Here is a 25767-nt window from a genome sequence, read left to right as displayed (position 1 = left end):
ACACATTCAAATTTGAGCCTTTGCAAGAATTTCAGGCGTTCGTGCGAACCCTGATTACAAATAGAAAAATATTCAGCAATAATTATTGGCTACAACAATTACGGTAGTTGCTCAAGTTCCGTCCTATAACTTTGGATACGTCCCATTTAGCACACAAGCACGGGAAAAGGGAACGTGCCCGGTGAAGGCGTATTGGGATTTGCCGTTCAGTGAATCGGGAAATAACTGAACGCATCTTTCAATCACGTTCCTCAATTCTGTCGGAGGAATTTTACAGCCTCCAGGGCTGGAAAACTCATTGCTGCATGGCGGCAAAACGTGTTTTAATCAGATATTTGCTCTTTTTTACTCGTAGTGGGTGGACAGCAAATTAAAAATGGTGTTAAATTAAAAAAATCAGTTTGAATGGACAGACATCATGATCACCATGAATGGTGATACTCTTAAACAGCGTGGAGAAAACAGATACTCCCCCTATCTCTGCTTTTTAACCCGCAACACATCCGATCCGTCCGCCTCTACTCCCGTCCCAATAATCTCCCTTCCATCCCTTCACCTCAAGTCCTTACACTCTGTCATTCTTATCCAACACTCTATTTAATCACCTTTTTTATCCAGCCACCCAAAGTGCACCCCCCCCACCTAAAAGTCACATTTCCATTCCACGCACTCGTCTTCTTTCGTTATGCGATGGATGTGTGTTGCCGCCTCCTCAGCAGCTGAGTGTTTTTGTGTGTTTATGAGGAAGGAAACAGACAAGGGGGCGTTTTTTTCTCCATCGGCACCAATCTTATGTGATTGCCGTGTTAAAAAAAAGGATGACATGAATCGGCTGTACAACACAAGAAAAATACACTAAATGAATTTCTACATGCAAATGCCATTGTTTTGTTTCAAAATATTTCAATGTAACAAGTTTTTTTTTACTCCTTGGTTTGTCAAGCGCTCTATTCAGGGTCAAAACAGTTTGATGGGAGAGAATATTGATACTATAAAAGCAGATGGGCGGAAGACGGTAAAATGTCTATCAAATTACGACGCGTTCCCTTCTTCACTTGCCTATTTCATTTCTCACCTTCATAAATCACAGTGACGTTGACAAATACTATATGATCCTATTAGAAAATGTAATCTACTTTGCGGATGTGTTTTAGTTATCATTACTATATTATTTTGGATTATGGATACTTTTGGTTGGTATATTGGTTAATGTATTTACTGTGTATTGTTATGTATCTATATCACATGTCTATGTATTTGTATATTGATTTACAGTGAGGAAAATAAGTATTTGAACACCCTGCTATGTTGCTATTCCTCCCACTTAGAAATCATGGAGGGGTCTGAAAATTTCATTGTAGGTGCATGTCCACTGTAAGAGAGCTAAACTAAAAAGAAAAATCCACAAATCACAATGCATGTTTTTTTTAACGATAAAGTTGTGTGATGAAGCTGCAAATAAGTATTTGAACACCTGAGAAAATGAATGTTAATATTTGGTACAGTAGCCTTTGTTTGTTATTACAGAAGTCAAATGTTTCCTGTAGTCTTTCCCCAGGTTTGCACACACTGCAGGAGGGATCTTGGCCCACTCCTCCACATGGATCTTCTCTAGATCAGTCAGGTATCAAAGGCTGTTGCTGAGAAAAACGGATTATGAGTTCCCTCCAAAGATTTTCGATTGGGTTCAGACTGTCTGGGCCATGCTAGAACCTTGACATGGTTCTCACAGAGCCACTCCTTGGTTTTCCTGGCTGTTTGCTTCGATTCGTTGTCGTGTTGGAAGACCCAGCCACCAACCATCTTAAATTCTCTGAGTGAAGGAGGTTGCTTTTCAGTAGGGATGGTGTTCTTCAGATTGTACCCTTCATGCTTCGTCCTCCAAACACGCATAGTGGAATTATGACCAGAAAGTTCTACTTTGGTCTCATCTGACCACAAAACTTTCTCCCATGACTCATCTGTATCATCCAAATGGTCATATGCAAACTTGAGATGAGCCTTGACATGTGCTGGTTTAAGCAGGGGAACCTTTCGTGCCATGCATGATTTTAAACCATGATGTCTTAGTGTATTACCTACAGTAACCTTCAAATACTTATTTTCCTCACTGTATATATTCAAATATTTGCTTGCCTCTCTCTCTCTCCCTCCTTCCCCCTCTCCCTCCCTACCTACCTTTTCTGCCTCTTTCTCTATTTCTTTTTCTCTCCTTTATTTCTTTTATTTCTTTATGTTTTAATACAGGTGTAGCATAATTATTTGTTAGTTTAAAAAAATAAAAACCGGAATGAGAAATATATCCCGGAAGGTGCAATATTTAAGTTTTTTGGGTTGGGATATATGTCAACAGACAACAACAAGATCTGACTATATTCAATCGAGTCAAAATCCTACTGAGACTAACCCGGTCGTATATATAGGGTTAAGGTTAGGATTAAACTTGCCAGACCGCTAGATGGTGCTCTTATTTTCAAAAGTGCTTCAGGATACTCAATTTCGTCTATCAATACCATGCATGTTTGTGTGAGCTGCTCTCCTCCCAAGAGCCTTAATGGAATTTCCAATGTCTCTTTCTGGACTTGTTTATTTACACCGGAATAATTGCAGCCATGTGAGAGGGAGTAGATGATGAGGGTGGGTTAAATGTATTTTATTCCCAAAACTGTAAGACTTGCATACTGTAGTCTTGAGAACTCTGCATGAACACCATTACCATTAATTCCCTAATTATTTTGTGTAAAGATCTTGAACCCAGTTTTCATCGTTGGCTTAAAGCTTTTAGGATGCATTTTTACTTTCGTATCTGTGGTGGTTTTGAAGAACGAAACATATTCAGGTCATACGGGGTTACTTTAGGTGCCTGACCCAGTGCGCGTAAACATCACCAGATGGCAACATCCTTAGCACAACCGCAGGAGACTTAATAGTCTTTCTTCTCCACCTCCAGTTTTTTTCCTTCTTAATTTTCCTCTCTTTATCTCCACACTTCTTTTTTTGCTACCTCTTTTGTTCTTATGTCTTTGATGGTTCTCACTGAAAATTGCACGCACAGACAGATAATTGATTGCGAGAAAAAGGGATGGCCACCAATGTTTGTTCATGTAATTCTCTCCACGATGGTTTTGTTTTCAATACAGTTCATCCGGCCAAGTTTAAAGTTACTGTATTTTGCTTTTGGTGTACAATAGAACAACATGGGAAAGGAAAGGAATCAGGCCTTACAACAATATTATCAATTATAAACTTAAGGTCAATCACTTGAGCATTGTTAGGATTCAACCAGGTATGTACGAACATAATTATGGTGTGCAAATATGTGCTCAGAATACCTTTTTTAAAAAAGAAGGTTTAAAGCAGGTTAAACGCTTTAACTCCAGGGTTTTAATTTACTCTTCAGTTTAGGAAAGTTTGAAAAGTAAATGGTAAATCATCTTTAAAGCTTTGACTTTAATTTTTAAGGATGTCTGAAGCTTTGACCATTGAGTTAAAGAAGTTTTAAAGCTTTAACTCCTGAGTGTAGTGGCTGTAAAGTATTTTTTCAGATAAAGCATTTTTGAAGCTTTAACTTTTAAATTCAACTAGTTTTAAGGCAAAAACTTCAGTCTAGTGAAGTTCAAAAAATGCAAATGTTAAATCAGATTTAAAGCTTTACCTTTTCAGTTCAAGCATGATTAGAGCGTTGCTTCCTGAGCTGTGACATCATCAGAGTAACACCGGCACCCTTGCAAGCCAGTCACCATTTTGGTTTATGTGTCAATTTGTTGAGTAGGTTATAAATGTTTTAAGCCAAGTTTTAGTAGCTTTTGTGGAGAATGCCTCAGCATCGTGTCGCAGGTGGGTGCAGCAATGGTACAACAAATGGCGGGCAGCCAAAACAGGGCAAAAATAAGACACAGAGAGCTAAAAGGGGCTAACAAAGTCGCGACACGAAAGGGGTGAGGCTGGCCGACCGAAAACATGAAGCAGGCAGCCAGTCTACCCCGGACCCAACAACCAAAAACTTCCACGGAAACAAATGCGAACCCAGCCAGAATAAGACCAAATGATCGGGGCAGGCTAGTCGGCCGCTAAAGAGGGATAAACCGGACCGATGGGCAGAAAAACGTGAAGCTGGCTGACCGAACCATGCAGTAAGCTGCCAGGCTACAAGGGAACCAACAACGAAAAAAGGACGCAGCAGCAAACATAACCCAAGCTGGGAAAAAAAACAATGGATACGGCAGGCTAGCCAGCTACCTGACTGGCTAACGGGACCTAGACCAAACAAAACTGGAAGCCTTTTGTCAGCCCCAACGCTAATGGGGATATATCTAGACAATATTATACCAATTGCAAGGCACACGGTAAAAAAACACAAAGCAAAAGCCACAATAGCCTTCCCAAACGGTGGCGAAGGGCTAAATGAACGCACGCACTGTAACGGCAGCAGGAAAATTTCAATCTATGCAGCGTTTCAATCTAAGCACGCACTTCGGACAAAACAGTCACTGGTTCCCAGGCGACAAGGTAAGTTACTATATCTACAAAAAAAATTGCCGTTTTGGACGTGTGTCATACATCATTTCAACGAGATGCGCCATTGTTAAGAGTCTTGTGACGTCACAGCTGTAGAGGATATATGCTGAATCGGTCAAATTTGAGACTAAATTTCTCGAGTCTGCCAGCACAAGGAATATTTTGCAAAATATCTACAAGATTGTAGGGAGGAACACTACATGTTTTCCGCCCAATTGAAAAAAAAATGGTATTTTATTATAATATATCCCTTAATAAAACTTAAAAACTGCTTGAACCTAAGAGTTTCATACTTTCAGTTTAAGCATATTTGAAGCTTTAGCTCTCGACTCAAAATAACACAAACATTTTGAGGATACCCACCTGTTCGTGATACTCAATCCCCATGCTGAGAGTATTGATCAAGATGGCGATCATGATCCCACGTCCAAAGTACTTGCTATCAACGATCTTCCTGAAGGTATCGCACACCAACCTCCAGAATCGAACCACCTTCCCGGCAGTTTTGCCCAGCCTGAAGGGCTTTTTCTCGGGCTGTCGACTCTCGCGCCGGTCCCTGTGACTAAACTCGTAGACGCCCTCGCTGTCCGAGTCCCCTGGGGTCTCTGTGCCGCCTTCGGACTCATTGGCGAGAGCTTTGGCGCAGTACGGGCAACTTTCGGGGTTCGCGACCATTCCCGCCATGTCAACCGCACTGCTGGTGGCGCTAAGATCGCGGGCTGACAGCTGGCTAGAGGACTGAGCTGCATATGAATGAGAAGAAAAAAATTAAATGGCGCGAACTGTGATCAACAACATGCACCATGTGTTTAATAGAAAATGTCCAAACAAATGAAGGAATTTTCTGTGAAGGACAACAATTTTGTAGGTTTGCGTGTGTGTTGGATGACGAAGGCAATGCGTAGGCTCGGTCTTGGCGTGGCGGCCAGCCAGCGTTTCTAGCGTCTGTCTAACCTGAGCAAATCTGGACAGAGTTTTGCTGAGCACGGCGGCTTTTAGAACTTGGCCGGGTGCACATAGTGCTCACTTGCCAGTTAAAAAGCGAAGCATTAACAGTTGACTGTAATTAGAATGTTTTCTCTCTAGTGTGGAAAATTAAAAAGAAGGAAAAATAATCCGGGAGGGCGTTTGAGTTTAACACATTTAGGTCTGATTCTAATAGGCAGTTGCATGAAAACATTTGGAGAGGAGATATTTAATTTATTTTGGTTCGTCCGACAACCTTTCATAAATCATCATCCCTATTCTCACATGTCGTAACACAGACCAATTTTGACCTCCGTTAACCGTAAACTCATGCTAGCTCAAGGCAAGGGATATTTGTTGAATGCATGATGGTTGCACGATTAACGGGAATCTAATCAAAGTGCAAAGGGACGTGGTGCCTTTGTACAATCGAAAAAGGATTTAAAGTTTATTTTTGAAGTAATGGATTGTTTGGCCAACAATAATTGTCACAGTTCTAGATTCAGCAGCGCCGGACAGTCAGAGGCCAGTGTGTTTCGGGTGGGTGTTACTCCGTGCGTGAATGTGATAGCTTGGTGTATGATGTCAGTGAAACAGTTGGGGTAGGCACCTTTAGAACCGAACGTGACAGCTAGCTTTAGCTGATTTTTACAAAAAATAGAAATTCATCAATTAAAAAAAAAAACTGAAAAGTGCTAAGAAATAGTGATCACCAGCGGGTGCTCCGTGGATTTTTATTGCGTCTGGGGATAGACTGAGGCGGTGTCAGGAGAGAAAGAAATAGCGAGGCTGCAAGTCTGGCCTAGTGCTATGGCTAGGCTAACAACTCTCTTAAGACACCATTGAAGAGGCTGTATTTCAGCAACGCCAGATCCATTACCCATAAAACAAATGACCTGGAGCTACAACATGTAGGAATCCGCGACATTCAGGATGGTTTCATTTAAATCATCGCAGAGACCTTGCTGAAATCACGATTACCCGATGATTGAGGTAAGTTTGACCCTGGTACCTAATAGGTACTTACATCAATTGAGGAATCAAAAAATAAATAATTGTCAGCAGAAAGCAACTCTAACAAAGCCCCCCAGAATAGGACGCCGTTTTCTTAGGGTTAAAGCATGTCAATACAATCAAGTATTCAACAAAAAAAAATAAGCACAGAAAATACACTTTTCACTTTACCTGATGGGTTACGCGTGTCTGCCAGGCTCCGCCGTCTTCTCCCGTAGGACATAGGTGGGATATTGAGGTTGATATGAGTACTGGTTGCCACGCTCCCCCGCCTGGACTCTGCAAGAGCTCTGTCCTGAAGAGTGGGGTAATTCTTAGGACCGGGAGCGGCAAAAGGCACTGAGTTCCTCTTCATTGCCCTCAAGGTGGTAGCTGAAGTCAATGGGAACTGGCCTGGAGCTTGCCACAAGTTCGCGGTGGAGGGCGTATAGCAAAGAGTTTCTCGGGGCAGCATGCCGAGAGTAGAGCGTGAGTCCATATATCCTGCTAGGTTGCTGTCAGACGTTGCCGTAATGGCAGCGTGAGGGGGTAGGGCTAATGTCGGGTTTCCGCCGCGATTTGCGCTGATGTTGTTAAAAGAGGACGAGTTCACTTCTTGACCTTCCGGACACCTGATGTTTCCTCCTGCTCTCATAATTCCATTACCAAGATGGTAATGGTAATGGGGGTGAGGATGTACCATGTGGTAAACCGACAAAGACCCTTGCCTTGAGGACTTCCTCCTCCTTCTCTGGCTTTGCCTCTGTTGGGCCTCCACTGGAGGCGGAGAGGTAGCGATGTTGAGTCCCGCGCGCCTCGCCAAGAACCTGCAGACATGGGCCACTTGCTTGGCCCCCTTCCGGATCACATGGACCAGGTACTTGAGAAGTTCATCGTAGCAGGAACCTGGCTCGGAAAGAGAGGCCAAGGTACTGGCGTTGGACATAAAGCGGACTCTTTGCTCCTTCATCAGCTGGCTCTCCCTCTGCTTCGTTTCCGAGAACTGAGTTGCGATGACGACCAGGCAAAGGTTGATCATGAAGAACGAACCAATCTGAGAGGGGAAGAGTTGTTGTGTCAAACACTAGAAGAATTCCAATCCAGTATGTGAGGAAGGGTACCTACGATTATCAGTAAAATAAAGTAGATGAAGTTGTAGAATGAGTGAGCGTCCATCACGAAGTACATGATGTCAACCCAGCCCTCCAAAGTGATCACCTTCAGAAAAACAGAGAACCAAAAGCAGAGTTTGGAATTTGAAGTTTAACATTATTATCTTCGATATAAAAAGTTTTCCGAACCAGACTCGGCATGTCATTTCCAAATTTCCCATTTACAGTAGACCACCGGGATACAGCGACCCCACCTAAAAAGATTTTGGCTTTACGGTGTGGAATAAAATGGCCCCTTTTCATAGAATTTTTCCCACTATACAAAATCAACAAGGAATTATTTTGCATGGCCAAAAACATGCAAAATTCCAAATGCGTATGACGCGATACGTCTCCAAGATGTCTGCCTGCTACTCGTCTACACCATATAAAATGCAGGTCTACTATTAGTTTGCGTTACAGCATAATGATAGAGCCGATATGCTATTAGCTGAAATACACCCCACTATGTGTTTCTCTCTTTTCATTCAGTTCTTGTGCTTCATAAACACTGCACGTCAGCAATACAATACTGTATTATTTTCAGTATTTTTTCGGTACGAGTCCCATAGCTTGCAGTAATACTTAAGAGAGAAGCAAAATTCTCATAACCGTAGAAAGAAAGCTTGAAGACGAAACATCAATCTCTGCCCTCAGTAAGCTTCATAGCAATATTTAAATTGACGGTCTATTTCTAAGGGCTTGACAATCCTCACAAGAGGAAGTTTTAAAATCAAATTTAATATCAATCCGCCATTTCATCCGCCCACCCCCAGCATCCACCTGCTACTTAACTTGAACAGCTAAAGTCTTGTCACACCAAAGGTGAAGAAAATGTAATTTTTATTTGACATTTTTATGTAGTTCTATTTTTTGTCATCATACCTTGGTATATTACACGAATAGTACTTACCAAGTCCCGTTTTGTTATTTTAATGTTTGTAAATGGAGTACCAGGAGTTCGGAATACATTGGCTAACTACAATAGGTGTCCATACCACCTGTATGGAAATTTCACTCTGAGATCACCACCTCTGAATCTGGTATCCCGGCTGTCTACAGTACATGTGCGGGTTTTATATGGGTGTGTCGGGACAGTTTGAAAAGTTGATGAAGCAAGTGCCCTCACAATCATGTCAACCCATATTCAAATCCAGAACCGACTGAAGCGACTAACAATTCCATTCTCCTATATCAAGCGCAAGTGTAATCCTCCTCAGTTTCTCCGCGTATGCTTCACCACACGCAGGCAAAGTCGCATAACAGTCCCACCAGTGGGAGGACTAATCCCCAATCTGGCTTTTGTCCTCCAACATGACACTCCCAGCTTGACAGAAACATATGAAAACAAGACAAAAGCTTTGCAGATGAATTGGAGATAGCTAACAAATGGCGTGGAAAATTGAGGCTGTGGATGTCGTGTCCTGCTAATCGCGCAAAGCCTGACTTTGATGATACGCCAGCTGCTACGGTACCACCGCTCCTCTTTTTATTGCCTCTACGTCTCATTGAGCTCGTTCTACTGTCAACGGCCTCAAATCTGAGCAATTTTGTCAGATCAAATCAACGATTTTGTAAATGAAAATAGAACCTAAAGAGTTGGGTTCATTAAAAAGTCAAACAGCAGGGCACAGAGAAACAATGTTTCGAAAGAAATATGGGTTTAAAGATTACAGATCAAGATCGACTTTGGTAATCCCTAAACAAGCGATGAGAAAACAAAAACAATTCAATGTTTATTCAGACGTTTGTTTTAATTTTGCTTGCTTACAATAAAGAATGTGGATCTATTTTGAACACTTGCAAAGAAGACAGCTTAGGATGCCAGGGGTTTGGGTATTTAGACCGGGGATATCCAACCTGGTGCTCGCGGGTCCCCTAAGAGCACCCGAGTGATAGGTCAGAGTAATTTTCAACAAAATTTTATTTCTAACTATCATGAGAAATCATTGACATAATCAGTGTCTTTAAAAACAATGTTTTAGTGGTTGACTATGCTTATTTGAACCCTTCTTCAAATAATTACAACAGGTTAATGACATTATGACATTTTAAGGTTCTGTTGGTAATATACAAAAATCATGCAAGGACTTGCTCCCTCATATCTTTCAGATTTAACTTCCCTCTTATGTTCCGGTCCGGATCCTTCTCTATTTTACATCTGGACGATTTTGTACGGTCCTCAATCTGTTCTTCTTGCAAGCTCAAAATGCAATTTATGTCTTACATTTTTTTGGAGTGTCTATTGAACTATAAGACTTATCAAAAAGGTATCAAAGGACTTCTTGGCACTCAATTTTGCCTCTTACCTGGAAAATGGCAATCCAGGCATAGCAGATGTTATCAAAGTTGATGGCTCCCTTGAAAGGGTTAACCAGACCAGCAGAGCAGTTACTGTAGTACTGGTTCCAGTTGACACAGGTGGTGTTATCGGTGCTGTTGTACGAGTAAATGTCCAGATTGCACTGCTGACCCGCCTCATCATACAGCTTAGGTACGGAGCCGCAGTCCCGCATTCCATTTTCCCGGGGCTGAGAGCAGATGAAAGGGTTCTCGTCGTCGTTTTCTGTGTGGTAGTATTTCTCCAGCTCCACCGAAAGGGGGCTAGGAGAAAAACCAAAGGACATTGAATTGACTTGTGTTTTTTAGGTGGCACTTGAATTGGATGATGAATACTTGTTGGAAGGAGTCCAATGTTGAACTTGGACAGAGGAACCAGAAAAACTTTAAAGTAACTCGGAAGGACATTTATCAGAACACAAGGAACTTTAACAGGACTATATTTGTGGTCTGAAAAAAGAATAAACAGACCGTATTGACTTAATATAACACCTCTAAAATATGTTTCTACTCATTTGTTGTCATCTCACACCCGGTAACTATTTCAGTGCCTAAGATGACAATAAATGTCTTGTTTAACATAATAAGAAAATCATTTAAAACGTATTATGGAAATTATAGTTACATCTGTTTTTATTCTACTTGCCAGGGAAGTTCTATTTTGACTATGAAACACTTGCTAGGCTGAATGATTATTATGCCAGGTTTGGTTTATTTTGACCATTCAACAGTTGCTTTTGACTAGTATTGAGCACTCGCAAAGTTGTATGATTGCAGTGCCAGAGTAGTTCAATTTGTGATCCCTGTTTGCCAAATGGTCACTGTTGACCAATCATGTTGAATTTTTTTGGATTTCCACACCCTTTAGGGTTTTTGTACTTTTTGTAACCAAAGACATTTTAATTTAAAAAAAAAAAGAGTGAAGGTGAGAACCTTAAAAACAGACTGGATATTGTACATCTTGAGGGTTTTGTAAAGTCCTTATATGTTCTCCTAGAAAGCTCAAAATTCATTGATGTGCTCTCTCTGTTGAGTGCCTGTTAATCTATAACCTTGTCATTTTGATATCAAACATCTAAAACCAATTATTTAACGTTCTGGTGACAAAGTGGAGCAATTTAGGACATGTATTAAGTATCTTTTGAACCTACAAAGAGAAGTTGTCCTCCACAAAACAACGATTTCTGAGCAGGCCGGCCCACAGCTGGACTCCCACGATACCGAAGATGAAGAAGACAAAGAAGCAGAGCAACAGTACGTTGCCCAGCATGGGAAGTGTGTCCAGCAGCAGGGTCACCAGAATGCGCATACCTGAAAGGACACGCCAAGATCATAGGTAAAGGCTTTTAACTTATTCACCACTATTATTTCAACCATGAGCAGAACTTGCAGCTATCCAAATTCATTGATTCATTCACCTTTCCAAATAGAGACATGGGGTTAATTTGGTAAATATCCACCTTCAGATGAGATTAATTAAAGTTAAAAAAAAAAAAGGTAAATCACAGTTTTGATTCATTTTAGTTCAGGGCCACTTGGGAGAAAAGACATTCTCACGGAGTCCAGATTAGCAAATCAATGATATGAAAAGTGTGCCTTAGCTGGAGTGCTGGGGGTCTTTTCAGGGGCTCATAAATCATGATTCAGGGATGCAAGATTTTGTTATAAAATGATGATTGAGGTGTTACTTTCTTTAATATATTCCTTTGTTTCACCAAGATTTAATCTTTTGTGGTATTTATCAACTGTGCATTTGTAAAAAAAAAAATTGTCATCACTATTTCATTATAAACATATAAACATTATCACTATATTTTAATATTATGATGTTTGTCTCAATTATTTCATTTGATTTATTTAGTCAATTGAAAATAATACTAAATAATAATATTGAAATAGCAAAAAATATTTTGTGTTAAATTACAATAAAAAAGGCTGCGGTTTCCATTGTCAGTATTTGTAATTACTGAAGAATTACACCATGTGCTACAAAATAATAATACCACTTCCATTATCCATTCTGTACAGGTTTATGATGGCTTCAAGTCATTCAAATCTTATCCCAATACGTTTTCCACATTATTTGGGTACACAAGAAATGTTGAACCTTAAAAACAGGTAGAAAGTCATTTCAAAACGCAGTAACATTTTGGCCTTCGAATTCATGGAATGAAAGGCTTTATTGTACAATGTATCTCTGAGATTTCGATAACTCCTTAACAATCCTGTAAAATTTGCCTGAAATCCCAATACAAGACGTACCCCAAGTAAATTGAATGCTGTTCTTGAACCATTTGGAGAATTTAGATGGTTTACATCAGTAGCATTTTGGTTTTCAAATACATTGGATGAAAGTCTGCATAATCTTGCAATGAATCCCTAAAATCTCAATAAAGTTTGCTCATGTTTCTGTTCTGACAACTTGGCACTCTCCCTCACTGCCCACACGTAGCTTCTTTACTAAATATGGTGCCATCACTTGGCTTGAATTACAGTTTTTTTTCCTGCCTTGGAATTCCCTTTTTCCTCGTTTTGAAATTTAGTCTTCCCCTGATCCGTTTTATTTTCTGAGTAGCCAAGACTAGTCCATTCAAGAGATTGAGAAAAGAATGAGACTTACTCATGAGGAAGATTTTGTGAATGTAAAAAGGCGTATTTATTTTCATAGGCACAACGTGCCCATGCAATATTAAAGATAGCAATAATGAATGAACAGGAAGCCTGACGGTTCACATCTTAGGTTCCCGAATTTAGAACATTGCAGCATGTCTATTTATTAGTTTCTCATTGTTCCTATATTTTGTTTTAATTAATGAAAAAATGTCCATAATTAATTTAATAAGTTGGTTAAATCAAACAGAGTAATCTTTGAGTTAAATCAACTACAATAACTCCCGGGTTAAAACACTTTGAAGCTTTAATTCAGAGTTAAAGCTTTTAAAAGGACAGTATGTAATATTAAGTCCTTCGTAGTGGTACAAAAAAACTTTAATTCGGTAAAAATCAACAACAGTGATTTGAAAACTGAGCGAAAGTACATGAAACATCATACCGAATTTTAATTTTACTAAAGAAAAGCCGAGGTCGAAAAATTTATATTTCTTTTACATAAGTGGAATCCATACTGGAAAATTCCTGCCATGTCGCAGCCTTGCTGCTACGGCTAGCCAACCTGACAAAAACTTGCTAAATGTTTTGAATGTTGAAAAAAATGTGCAAAGCCCCTGATTCGTCTGCTACTTGGAGTAACTACCGTGAAGAAGTATTTTGGGTCCTCGCTCAAAGCATTGAGTCTCCGCACCAGTAAGAGTATTGTGTGTTTGTGTTTTGAAGAAAAGATTATGCCACTTTGCGGCTGTTTTATTCAACTCATGTTTATCGCATTGTTTTCCAAATTCTACTGCTAGCCATGTTATTAGCTGTGTGCTTCCCTATTAATGGGGACTTACAGCCACTCTAGCTTGTAGAAATAGTTTGTTTTAAAAGAGAAAATAATGCAACTTTATTCTGTGGCAATTTTTTTTCTTTATAGTCGTTCCCAAATCGTGACTATTTGAGCTAATTAAAAGCTTTACAATGCCCAAAAAGGAATGGCATACTTGGTAGTTGATTTTAATATTGCTTTTGTGTTACATGAACACATTACTTTGGACACCGAAACAAGTCATTTTTTACCTCGTATGACAATTGCTCGTGTGTGAAACTGGGATATAGGTGGTGACATGGACTGCGTCCTTAATTTTACATATGATATACACTGTATGCTTTAAATAATGCCAATCAAACAAGTACAACACATCACTGCAAGAAAAAAAAAACATCAATGAGACTGCAGCTTATCTCTAAAACCTTTTGTGAACAATTTATTTTTTGATAATGAACAAAATGACCATCTTGACCCTTGAAATCTATCATATTGACAATGCTTTGCAAGTAGATAAAAACATAGGATGACAAAAACATTGAAGTCAATGCTACTAGGAAACATGGCACTACTTTAAATGATCTATTTAAGATGAAAGGTAGGTTCTAAATTAAAAAAAATGGATTGGCGTGAGAACCTGACCCACAAGAACATGGCATTTGAAGCTCAACTTATATTAACTGCATACTCAAAAATAATAGCGTGAGTCTGTGTAGTTTAAGCCACAACAAAGATTATTTAATGATCTTCCATAAAAATGATTATTTAGTGATTTACAGCCACAACAGGGTCTGTTAGTGTGATACCTTGACTGTAGACTGTAGTTAAAATTGGGTCCTATATATACTGGACTAAACCCCATATCCAGTTAGTATTGTCTCGGCTTTACATGTGTTGCATTTGGCTACACATGAAAAAGGATATTGAATAATTACGCAAATTCTATTTTATCTCTGATGGATCACGAGCTATATGTTCCTGACCCCTGGTCTATAGAGTCAGACTGAAACATGGCAATGGCAACTATTTCAAGCACTTCACCCAAAATTCAAGCTTTTTCCTAACCTTGAAAATGCTTGAAATCCTATGTGTTTTCAAGCAACCGTAAGAGCCCTGTATAATGATTGTCATCATTTATATGCAATCCTCGCACTAATACACATTTCATAGTGCCCTGTTTAGGAATAGCAAGCACCTGCCCTCATTGGCGCGACACGTAGGGGGCGAGGACACTTCATAGGACAATGCCATACAAACTAATGTCAGCTGCCGTTTATCACGAGGGAAGGAGAAATGCAATTGAAAAGCCAAGCCACCAGTGAGCAATGTCTGTATCATTTTTGAGTAGATTTGTTGAGAAACATGGCAACAACTTCAAGCACTTACAAGCAATTCACCCACAATTCAAACATTTTTCAATCCTTGGAAACACATTTAAATTCAACCATTTTCCAGCATTTCCAGTACCCATATGAACCCTGCAAGGAATTAGGTGCTATCAAAAATTGAGGTGTCACGCGCCATGCTAATGAAATCCGTCATCATAATTGTATCTGTTTTGTGAATAGCTACTTTCTTTTATTACAGTGCACGGGCACTCAGTGACCCTGCAGTCGGTTATGTGGTCCACCCAAATCAATTTCTATCGATCTCGAACGTGGTCATGGGATGGGTGGAGCAGCTAAGTGCTTTTGCAAAAATTGTGTTTTCATCACGGGGAATGCAGCTTGGAATTATTTCAACCCGGATGGAGGGGGAAATCATATATTTGCATGCATTGAGATTGATGTCTGTCAGGTGGGTGAACATAAACACGTGTATACATATTCATATAATTACAATCCATAAATCCGTACGTATTTTATAAAAATTCTAAATTAGGGCTGCCATTCAGTTATAACTGTTCTGATTCATCCCATGATTAATCCATGACACAGCATTTTTTTTTAAATATTGGCAAATTGAACCCAATTTAATGAATCATCTAAATGGGGTTGGTAAAATGATTAGACTCCAGCAAGCCAAGCTTGGGGTAACAAACATTTGAAGGGTGCCAAACAAGACGTGCTTGGCAATTTTATGAGCACTCTGACCTCGCTCCATCTGGTCTGCCTTGAGATGCCAAAAAGAATAATGATGCTAGCTCGTTAAAACTGTTTATATAGGATTAGGCCTGGTTGCATTCGAATGAACTCTTTGTTTTGTTTGTTGTGATAATGCCAACATCTATAGGAAAATAATCAGGCTTCAAGTCCGCCTATGAGAACCAAGCGATTGTTGATTCTCCTAGAACTTTCGTTTTTCTCTTCGACTGTAGATTACAGTTATTTTAGTGGCCCATTGTTCCTGTTACGAATAGTCCGGAATGATGTATCATGGAGTAATGTATATAAAGTATATACTTTTATAGACATCAGTTAATGGTTTTCTTTCAAAGCAAAAAAACTAGCTTCTTCTTTGTCCTAAATATCGGCTATGGCTCCACAAAGGGGGGAGGACTTGCAAAAAAGACATAACTTACTTGATTCCTGTAAAACATCCTAGATCCACCTACATACTTACATACAAGCCTACATCACATATAAACCGACCCCCAAAAATTGCTTTAAAACAGCAAAATACTAAGCTTATTGCGTACCCAAAATATTAATGAAACCTGTACTAAAACAACGCTAATTATTTAAACGGGTAGATAATAAAAACTAATATTCCAGTGATAAAGATAAAAATAAAACTATTTTGGACCATTTACTGTACCTTTAAGTAGCGCAGCGATGGCAGACTCTCATACACCATGTTTGTATTTCGCAAGAATATTCCTTTTTGACTTAATTGTTGGCATCATTGTTTTCCACTTTTACATCTCCTTGTAACCAAACTTCTTGGGATTCGCCATCATTGGCAAAAAATGCAATAAAACCACACTAAGTCACAATTAAATGAGATGTGTTCCCTCTCAAAAATAATTAGGACAACGATAATTGACTGAACAAGTGACATATAAGCCGACCCCCTCGTGTCAGTATTATACTGTACTTGTTGCAGTAAAAAACAATTATGAAAACACATCATGGACAAAGACAACATACATATTTATAGTTTTTTTTTGTTTTTTGTTTTTTTCAATGATTGAACTCTTCTGATTATTATGTCAAAGTTCAGTGTTGTAGTTTAGCTCTGATAGAGTTATATTATGCTATACATCCCTTTTTAAAAAAAAAAAAACATTGTCTTAATAGTTTTACAATGCCTAGCTTTTTAGGGTAGTTTGCTTTAACTGTTGTTCGGTGGCCTTAAGTGTCATGAAATGCACCTATGAGTTCCACAAATTATTATTAATATTGTTTATTTGAGCAGTTATCAAGCACAAACCACATAATTTTGCTTAAATAAACAAGCACCGAATACCAATTGACAATTTCACTGAAAGTCTGAGGCAGATGGTCAGTTAATGCATTTAATTATGTCACAAGCTGACATCGGTATTAGCTCATTTTTTGACGGTTATAGACGTCAATGGCATTTTTTCCCAATGTCCAATCAACTAACTGATTGTTTAGGCCACAGGTGTCAAACAGGCGACCCGCGGGCCAAATCAGGCCCGCTAAGGGACTGAACCCGGCCCGCGAGAAGACAACCAGAGAAGCGCAAGAGAAAAACAAGCTGCAGGTTGAAATATGTCAACTTGATGTTGCCAAAGCCAGGTGCCTCTCACAAAGACACTGTACTTGTATTTCTCTCTCTCTCTCTCTCTCTCTCTCTCTCTCTCTCTACCCTTCATGCTTCTTTCTCTTTTCCCTCCTTCTGTCTGTCTTTCTATTTCTCTTTGGATTTCTTTCTTCCTCTCCCTTTCTTTCCCCCTCTCTCATGACTTCTCTTTTTATCACTTTTGTTTCTCACACTCTCTCCCTCTCTCTCTTTCTCTTTCTTTGTGCTGTCCTCTATCCTTTTCCCTCCCTCTTTCTCTTATTTCTTTATCTCTCTTTTTCTTTCTCTTTAATCTACTAGTCCGGCCCCCGACAGAATGTTTGTTCTATCATGTGGCCCCCGAGTTAAAATGAGTTTGACACCCCTGGTTTAGGCCATTTGTCAGTCAATCAGATGTCATAGCAATTAATTTATGCAACAAAGCCATTTTAAAGTAATGAGACTGCAAATATACAGGAACATCTTACTTCTACACCAATCGGAGGGCAGAAAATTCTAAAATTCAATTAAGAGAGTTGTATTCATAGGTTACGGTTTTGGGGGATTCTGCTTCCACTTGTTGCAGTAAGGCAGAGAATTGAAACTTGTATGGGGTAATTCAGTTTTTATCGATTTGTTCTTCTTGACCGCCACTTACTTGGCACTCTGTTGATGGCCCTCAGCGGCCTCAGCACTCGAACCGTCCTTACTGCTGAGAAGCTGACATTCTGCAGGTTGAGGGAATATTCCAACATTCTGGCGCACCGAGAGAGAGAGAAAAGAAAGAGGTGTTACGATGTTTTTATACTTTGAGAACTCTTGGATAAATGTGAGCTTTAATAGTACAACATCAACACCTTGGACAGCAAGAAAATAAAAACTCAAAATAGTGGAATCATCAATTTTACAAGTACAGATGTTCTTGATCCTCTGGCAAACACACTAAAATGTGTCATATTTGTAATCCTTAATCGTATTATTTTATCTTAAAATTTGTATTACCAGAATAAGCCAATGCAAAATTTGTAACATTGTTTTTAAAAATAGTTAAATTAGTTAATAATGGGCAGTATCGTATTTTTATTTCACCCAAAAATATATTTCTTAATAGAAAAAAGAAAATTCATTCATATCATTTTTTGAAATGTATTAAAAAAAAAAATTATTTCAATAACATAATTATTAATAAATCGTAATAAAATCACTATTTGTCATATTTTTATGAAAGTATTTTCCTAAAATAAGTGCCAAAATTAGTAATATCACGCATATCTTATTATATTGAAAGTAATACTGTTTTACATATTTTACAAAAAAAAAATCTTAAAATAAATCATAAAATCATAAAAATGATATATTCCACTGAGCAAAGTGATCTGCTACTGAAACTTTTTTTATTCAACTCATTCAGTGCCGTTCAGTTGCATTGTCAGAGTCCCAAAATGTAAAAATATGTTTGTTTTTTGTTTTATTTAAAAAAACTCTAAAGGCTTTGGCGCTGCTGATCAGTGGGTTTCAAGCATCTGGGAAGGATTTCAGTACGATTAATCACCACTAGAAATGGCTTTGATCAGATCCTCGTCCGCATATTGATGAGCCCCCACTTCCTCATGTAGTACCCGCCATCTAGCGATTGGAGTGTGACCGAAACAGTGTGATCACTTTATTGCAAACATCTGACGCTGAAAAGTTTTTGCAAAGTTAATGCCCAAGTTCAGTGTTATTTCAATAAAATGTTATTTTACAAGCTAAATGCCTATGTGTTTATGTAAAGCACTGTTTATATATTGGAGGTGTCAAAAATGCAAAAAGAAAACCTTAATGAAAGTTCTGCTTGAAATGCATAATTTCACAAAAAAAGGTTTTTCGGAGTTTTCTTGTAAAAGAGTATTGTCATGAAATTTAGAACTGCTAAACTGTTGTTTACTAAATAATAACTCATGACACAAAGTTACCGGACACCAGGGCAGACAACTCTGAAAAGTTGCCTGCCCCATTTTTCACAACTTGAAACACAATAAGACGACTAATCGCAAGAAAAAAAACCCAAAAAACATTGATGTAAAGTATTAAGGATTCAGAATCAGAATATACAACAGAACAACACTTTAAAATTAAGTTTATTACAAATCCACTTATAACATTCATTGCATGTATATGACATCGCTGTTTTCCATCTGCCATCAGTATGTACCTGTATTTACTCATCTTCATTCATGCAACGTTTGCGTTGCGTCGTCTGCTACAAGCCACATGAACTCCTCCTTTCCACGATGCTTTTAATGTACCTTTACGTTTCATACCATCATACATTTTGTTAGCTTATTTTGAATCTTTCTTCTGGGGCTGAGGTTTTGGCTTGATTCCTAACCACTTATCCATTTTTCTTGTGTTCTCTGTGCGTCTACTTTGGAAATTGATACGCGAATGTGCAACCTCAGAACGCTCGGGAAAGTCTGGAAGCACGAAGTTATTTGGTGCAGTCTTCTGATCGGCTGCCGAGTATGCAAATTGCTAAACGAACCGAAATTCTGAAATTTCCAAACCGAACGAAGGTTTTGAAATCGGATTAAAGCAAACGTTTGATTTGAAAAAAATATTTTGCTTTATTTTTACTTTTATTTTTTTCCTTGAAAAAGTTGTCGGCCACCCGGGCAGAGACGTTTTGGAAGTTGTAACGCACGACGTAAAAGATGCACGCCCCAGGCGTCCCGGCAGACATTTTTTTCAGACACTGGTAAAAGCTAAAAACATACCGTTTTTTCTAGTGAAAGATGAGGGTTGACGATTTATCTGATATGTTTTATGCCAAGTAGCTACAGAACTAAATTGTCTGTAGGCCTCCAAAAATGTCATGTTTTTGAGAAGCGTTCGTCACTGAAAAAGTGAACCAATACATCAAATGGTGTTGGTACTGCGAACGTTGCACGATAACTGAGCAAATCCTACAAATCTCACACTACAACTCTTGCGTTGGGAGACAAATGCAACGCACGTGTCCTGGCAAACAACGAACTTTGATTCCGAAACTCAATGGTGTGCGACCGCCGAGCATGTGTTTTGCGCTGTACGCTGACGGCGGCGCACACGCAATGTTTGCATGTCCGATAAACACGCGTGCAATTCACAAGATCGTTTTGCAGAATGGAGCTTTTTTTGAGAAGACTTGTTCAGCGTCTTTTCTGGAACTTTACGGCATATGCGGAACACATGTGTGGCCTGAAGGTCCTCGAGGGCTGAGGAATTCCCTCCTCGCACACACTGTCGCTCCACAAATGTACAACACGTGCAAGAGCTCAACACTTTGTGTGCGTGCTTCTGCGAGGAACTCCAATGAATGCATGGAAGTGTCCTCTGGATAGCCCTTTATGACGTTGAGGTTCATAAAGTAGAACTGAAACAAACCGTTATTTAAAAGCTCGATGAATCCGTCGATTAATTTAACTAAAACTGTGAAGATATAGCAAAACAAGAGATGAGCAATAAAATTGATATACTTAACGCGCACTCGTCTATAACGTGCAACCCTAAATTTTAATTAAAATCAGTATAAACTAACTAAGCCTTGTAAGTGAAAAACATTGTTGAATACTCATGACCGTGATTGAACTCATTGAAATCAAACACAATACCAAGATAAAATTTACAATGTATCTAATATATTATAATGTCCGATTGATCATAATATACAACAGAGTTGTTTTCCTCATATATATCTTTCGGGTAGTCTCTGGTACCATACGAATTATGTGATAACGAGATAAAACCTAATGCCATTTTGTTTCGTTTAGAAGTCAGATTTGGCGGTCTCATTACAGTGACCCGGGTTCGATACCCTTTATTGTGATATATTTAAACTGATCAATCATTGCACAAATGTGGTAATATACTACCGTAAAACATTGTGTACAACACGCACCAAAACTTTGAGTTTGTTTTTAGGTAATAAATGTGTGTTATACACAGGTAAATATATTTTCTTAAGGGTTTAATTATTTTAGTATGTCAAATCAAGTCAAGGCATGTTCATTCATATTTCGTATAGCCATTATTCACAAGAAATCTCAAAGGTTATATTTTTTCACAAATCAATAATTTTGATTCAATAGAATTGTAAAAACATTGTAAAACATGACCATGTTTATAATTTATATACATACATTTAAATGATTCATTTAGTATTATTTTACCTTTTGAATTTGATGCGTTTTTTAATATACTGGTAATTGATAAATTAATCAAATGCTAATATCATAAAACATGACCTTGTTCATAATTATCAAAATATTATAATTCAGTTTATGGTTTGTACAAAAATGGGATTTTATGGCAAACAGGACATCATCATACAAATAAGTACATTTGAATATTTAATTTAGTTGGTGGTTTCATCTTTTAAAATTGTGATGATTTTCTGGAAATGTTATCAGTTTTATGATTGTTTAATAAATGAATCAACTACAGGCCTTTAAATACAAGACCTAGTTTATAGTTATCTTATTAATTCGTCTGGGGATCACTATTGGGAAATGTGAAGAACACTGTAAAGCGCTTTGGGAAGTCTTGACTTGAAAAGCGCTATATAAATGCAGATCATTTAATTTCATAACAAATTAAATATAACTTCGTTTGGCTAATAAAAATGTGATCATCAAAAATGATGATTATTCTAAATAACAATATATTTAAGATCTATTTATTTAATATAGCTTATTTATTTTTAAATGTGATTTATTTAATTAGGGGCGGCAGTAGCTCAGGAGGTAGAGCGATCGTTTTAGGATTAAGGGATCCCAGTTCGAATCCCGGCTTGTCCGTGTTACATGTCGAAGTGTCCTTGGGTAAGACATTGAACCCCTAATTACCCCTAATAAGCAGGTTAGCGCCTTACATGGCTGCACAGATCACGGCCGCTATTGGGAAATGTGAAGCACAATGTAAAGCGCTTTGGGAAGTCATTGACTTGAAAAGCGCTAGATAAATGCAGATCAATGCAGATCATTTAATTGTTTAATTTATTGATCAATAAATTGGACTCAATAATATAGTATTTTACCAACAAATAACCTATAACACAGGAGTTTGGGAAATATCACTTAAAGTAAAATCGAAATAGCCAAAATAAAAAAATGTTTGATTGTGGTTTAAATCAAATTATAAAAAGTTTTCTGATCAATCGTCAACTTCTTCCCATGTGAAAATCATCTTTTGGTGTGGCTGGTGTATATTACCACGAGATGTTTTTGAGGCTCGATCACGCGATGTTGATTTCAAAGATATGATGTCATAAGTTACGATTTATTTTCGTCAAATCGGCATCTTATGAATCTGTCGCCTTTGTTGGTTAGCCTTTTAATGCTCATTGTGCTTGGTTTGTTGCTAGCACGTTCATGACTTAAGATTCAGGCGCCAAATTGCCTACGGAATCACCGTGTGGCATGCTGAGTCCACGGCAGCAGACAGTAAAAACAAAGTAATCAACACAGCCCTGAAGATCAGCAGATACTTCCTGCCAAGTCTAGGGAACATTGCTGGTTTGCGATACTGCAGCAGAGTCGTTAACATTTTTCCCTCCTCGACCTGATAAAACGAATATTTGACGTTGAGAGTCTTCAATGGTAGCGTACGCAGTACAAAAAATATTAGCTTAAATACAGTGGTTGATAGGTGCCTATTATGCAACACATAAACACAGCGATCATCTAAAAGTAAGCGAGTCTGGTCACTCAGCTCAAGTGGAGGAATGAAGGACTGCGGGGAAAAGACAGATGGAGTGTTTTCGTGCTGAATCTGATTGAAAGCCTTTCATCGCTCACACTTTGCACCAACAACCCACTCCGATGCTTACATTAGCCACCATTACGGTGAAACACTCTCCTTCTGCTTTTTCAGATTGAACGCTCAGGATTGGAGAGGAACAGACTACATGTATCATTGTTACGTAATCAGGATACAAGAACATGTAATTGTATTTTATTACAGTTACAGAAAAAAAAAGATTTTATTTATTCGAATTACAGGTATATTTTGTAAAAATAAGGATTACTTTGCAGGATTAAAATTTTATTTAAAAGCATTTTTATGTTGCACACTACAGGGCACAATATTACCATCCGATGTGCGTTACTTTTAACTCTTTTTAGTCTTTTCCTCGTTCGCAATAGTTTACAGTGTAACGTTTACATTCGAGGCGGCACAGCGGATGGGTGGTCAGCGTGCAGCCCCACGGTGCGGAGGTTCAAAGTTTAAGTCCAGGTACCGCAGCCTCAACATGTGGAGTTTGCATGTTCTCCCCGTGCCTGCGTGGGTTTCCTCCCACAATCCAAACACATGCATGTCAGGTTAATCGGCCGGTTCAAATTGTCCCTAGGTGAGAATGAGCGAGTGAGTGCTCTGTCTCTATGTACCCAGCGATTGACTGGCAATCAGTTCAGGGTGTCCTCTGCCCACCGCCCAAAGACAGCTGGGATGGGCGGTGGGCACTAGATGTAGCTGTATGCGTGCAACCGGAAACTAGTGCTAAAAATCACAAGTAAGAAGGCAAACTACTATTGGCCTTTTCTTCCATAAAAATATGTTTCTCATAAAAAACATTGTACGCTTTAAAAATGCAAATGTATATATATATATATTTTTTTTTTAATTGAACATTTTTCTGGATTTGCAGTTTTTCTATATTGTGTATTTATATACCCCGATACTTCGGAAATATCATGCAAAACAAATTTTAAAAAAAGATCATTAATTTGTTCAGCACTTTCCAGTCACAGTAATGCAACGTAATGTGCTGAATTAACACAATTTTTTAAAAAGTGTGTATTATTTAGCACCTTTGTGGATAAAAAAAACTTAAAAAAAAACAATAGAAAACAATGTGAATGATCAACAAAAATACATGAATTGTCATATGAACATGCCATCCATCCATTTTCCGCTTATCCGTGGTTGGGTCGCAGCCTTAAAAGGGAAGCCCAGACCTCCCTGTCCCCCAGCCAATATGAACATGCATTCTTTAAAATACGTGTTGATTTCATATAACATAAACCTCAACTAGAGTGAACTGACACAATTGTCTGCCATCTTGCCACTAAAGGTACCCCCCAAAAAAAAAAAATACCTCGGGTAAGGCTAGGTAGTAAAAATTACAGGAAAAATTGTATGGTTTGGTCACTTTGATACTCTGTAGTTCAAGTTTCTACAGCATATATACATATACAGTGGAACCTCGGTTCTCGACCATAATCCGTTCCAGAAGCCTGGTCGATCACCGAAAATCGTTTTTGCCATTAAAAGTAATGTAAAATCATTTTAATCCGTTCCAACACCCTGACTGCTTACCATGAACGTAAACATGAAGCTAACCCAGGCTAATCGTACGTTCGCGTTAGCGTAATCTTCCGTACGAAAGATTACGCTAACATGAACGTGTACAACTAAAAAAATCAGGTCGTTAACACGTCATTTAGCACCCGGGTCTCCACAAAAAGTGGTGAGCGGTTAAAGGATAAAGAGAAGAATTATGAATAGGATTTCTTACCTTTGTGGTGCTCAGCAGAAGCCATGCTGTATGTATTGCAAGATCGGAAACTCGCACACCTTCTTCATATTTTGCTATTATTTCTTTCTTAAATGCAATAGTTGTACGCACTACCCTTCTTTTTTCACCTGTAGGAACTTTGCTGCTTGCACAGACCTTCTTGGGAGGCATAATTAGGGGCTAAAACACTCCATTTACCGATATCTAAAGCGAAAGCAAAAAGAAGTGCACGCGCACGTCATAACAGTTCTTCACAAGAGGTGGGGGCAATCTACACGCCTACGCCGCTCAGCATCGCACCCCTAGCATATCGGCGCTCGAACTCCAATTTTTTTGAACGAAAAGCGAAGCAAGAATTTCTCCAAATTTTTGGTCGACTGTATATTGTAATATAGAGGGGTTTTTTTTGCTGAAGGATTTTTATGAACTAACTGTATCAGTATTTGGAATCTCTGACTACCAAATGTTTGGGTATCATTCTGAAAAAAAAAGGGATCAAACATTCCTACATACCTTAAACAAATACACACATATATTCTAGTAATTATGCTGTAGAGACGACATCATTTTTTTCAATATTTTTGATTAAGTCTAAGCAAGTTTTGACCCTCGAAAACAAATCTACAATTGTGAGGACCTTCAAAGATAGTACTCATTATGTTACTTTCAATAAGGCCTTAAAATATAGGCGTACAAGGATACACACAAACACACACCAAGCATCCATGTTCATCACTAAATTCCCTCCCTGATTATTTTCCAGCCAATCTGATGACCTTGTCGTACTTGACAGACAATCTTGCTAATGGAGGAGAACCCGGGAAAGAAAGTGCGGCAGTCCGGTCTTGACGTTGTCTGGCAGCAAACACTTTTTTGTTTAACGGCCATCATTGTTCATCGATGCCATATCCTTGTCCATGTCCTCGTTCTCTCTCTCTGGAAAACATCGCTTGGACCCGGATTCCCTTCAAATGTCCAACTGCGGTTTTAAAACATTAGCGCTTGGTCTCTGACTTGAGTACTAATAATTGTTTTTCAGTTGATCAACTACAGTATTTTCTCAATTTTTGCAGTTAGGACGAGTGGTTATGGAGCGGATTAAGGGAATTTCTGCAAAGTAGGAACAATATATTATACTGTAATACATGGAA

At 38.6% G+C, this 25767-nt stretch overlaps 1 protein-coding gene across 1 annotated transcript in view; it reads right to left on the bottom strand.

The window, feature by feature from the left end:
* cacna1g (calcium voltage-gated channel subunit alpha1 G) overlaps positions 1–25767 on the bottom strand; it is a 133851-nt gene that overhangs the window by 86056 nt on the left and 22028 nt on the right. Inside the window, exons 4-9 of the mRNA XM_088323893.1 lie at positions 17738–17835; positions 11120–11279; positions 9938–10232; positions 7603–7695; positions 6670–7531; positions 4882–5261 (exon numbers count right to left, since the gene is read on the bottom strand). Coding sequence (XP_088180019.1) covers positions 4882–5261; positions 6670–7531; positions 7603–7695; positions 9938–10232; positions 11120–11279; positions 17738–17835 — 1888 coding nt within the window. The remainder of the gene's footprint in view (positions 1–4881; positions 5262–6669; positions 7532–7602; positions 7696–9937; positions 10233–11119; positions 11280–17737; positions 17836–25767) is intronic.

Source organism: Urocampus carinirostris, chromosome 19 (assembly GCF_059441175.1).
Source record: "Urocampus carinirostris isolate Australia breed hairy pipefish chromosome 19, RoL_Ucar_1.0, whole genome shotgun sequence".
NCBI classification, from domain to species: Eukaryota; Metazoa; Chordata; class Actinopteri; order Syngnathiformes; family Syngnathidae; genus Urocampus; species Urocampus carinirostris.
This window is presented reverse-complemented; position numbering and strand designations above follow the sequence as displayed.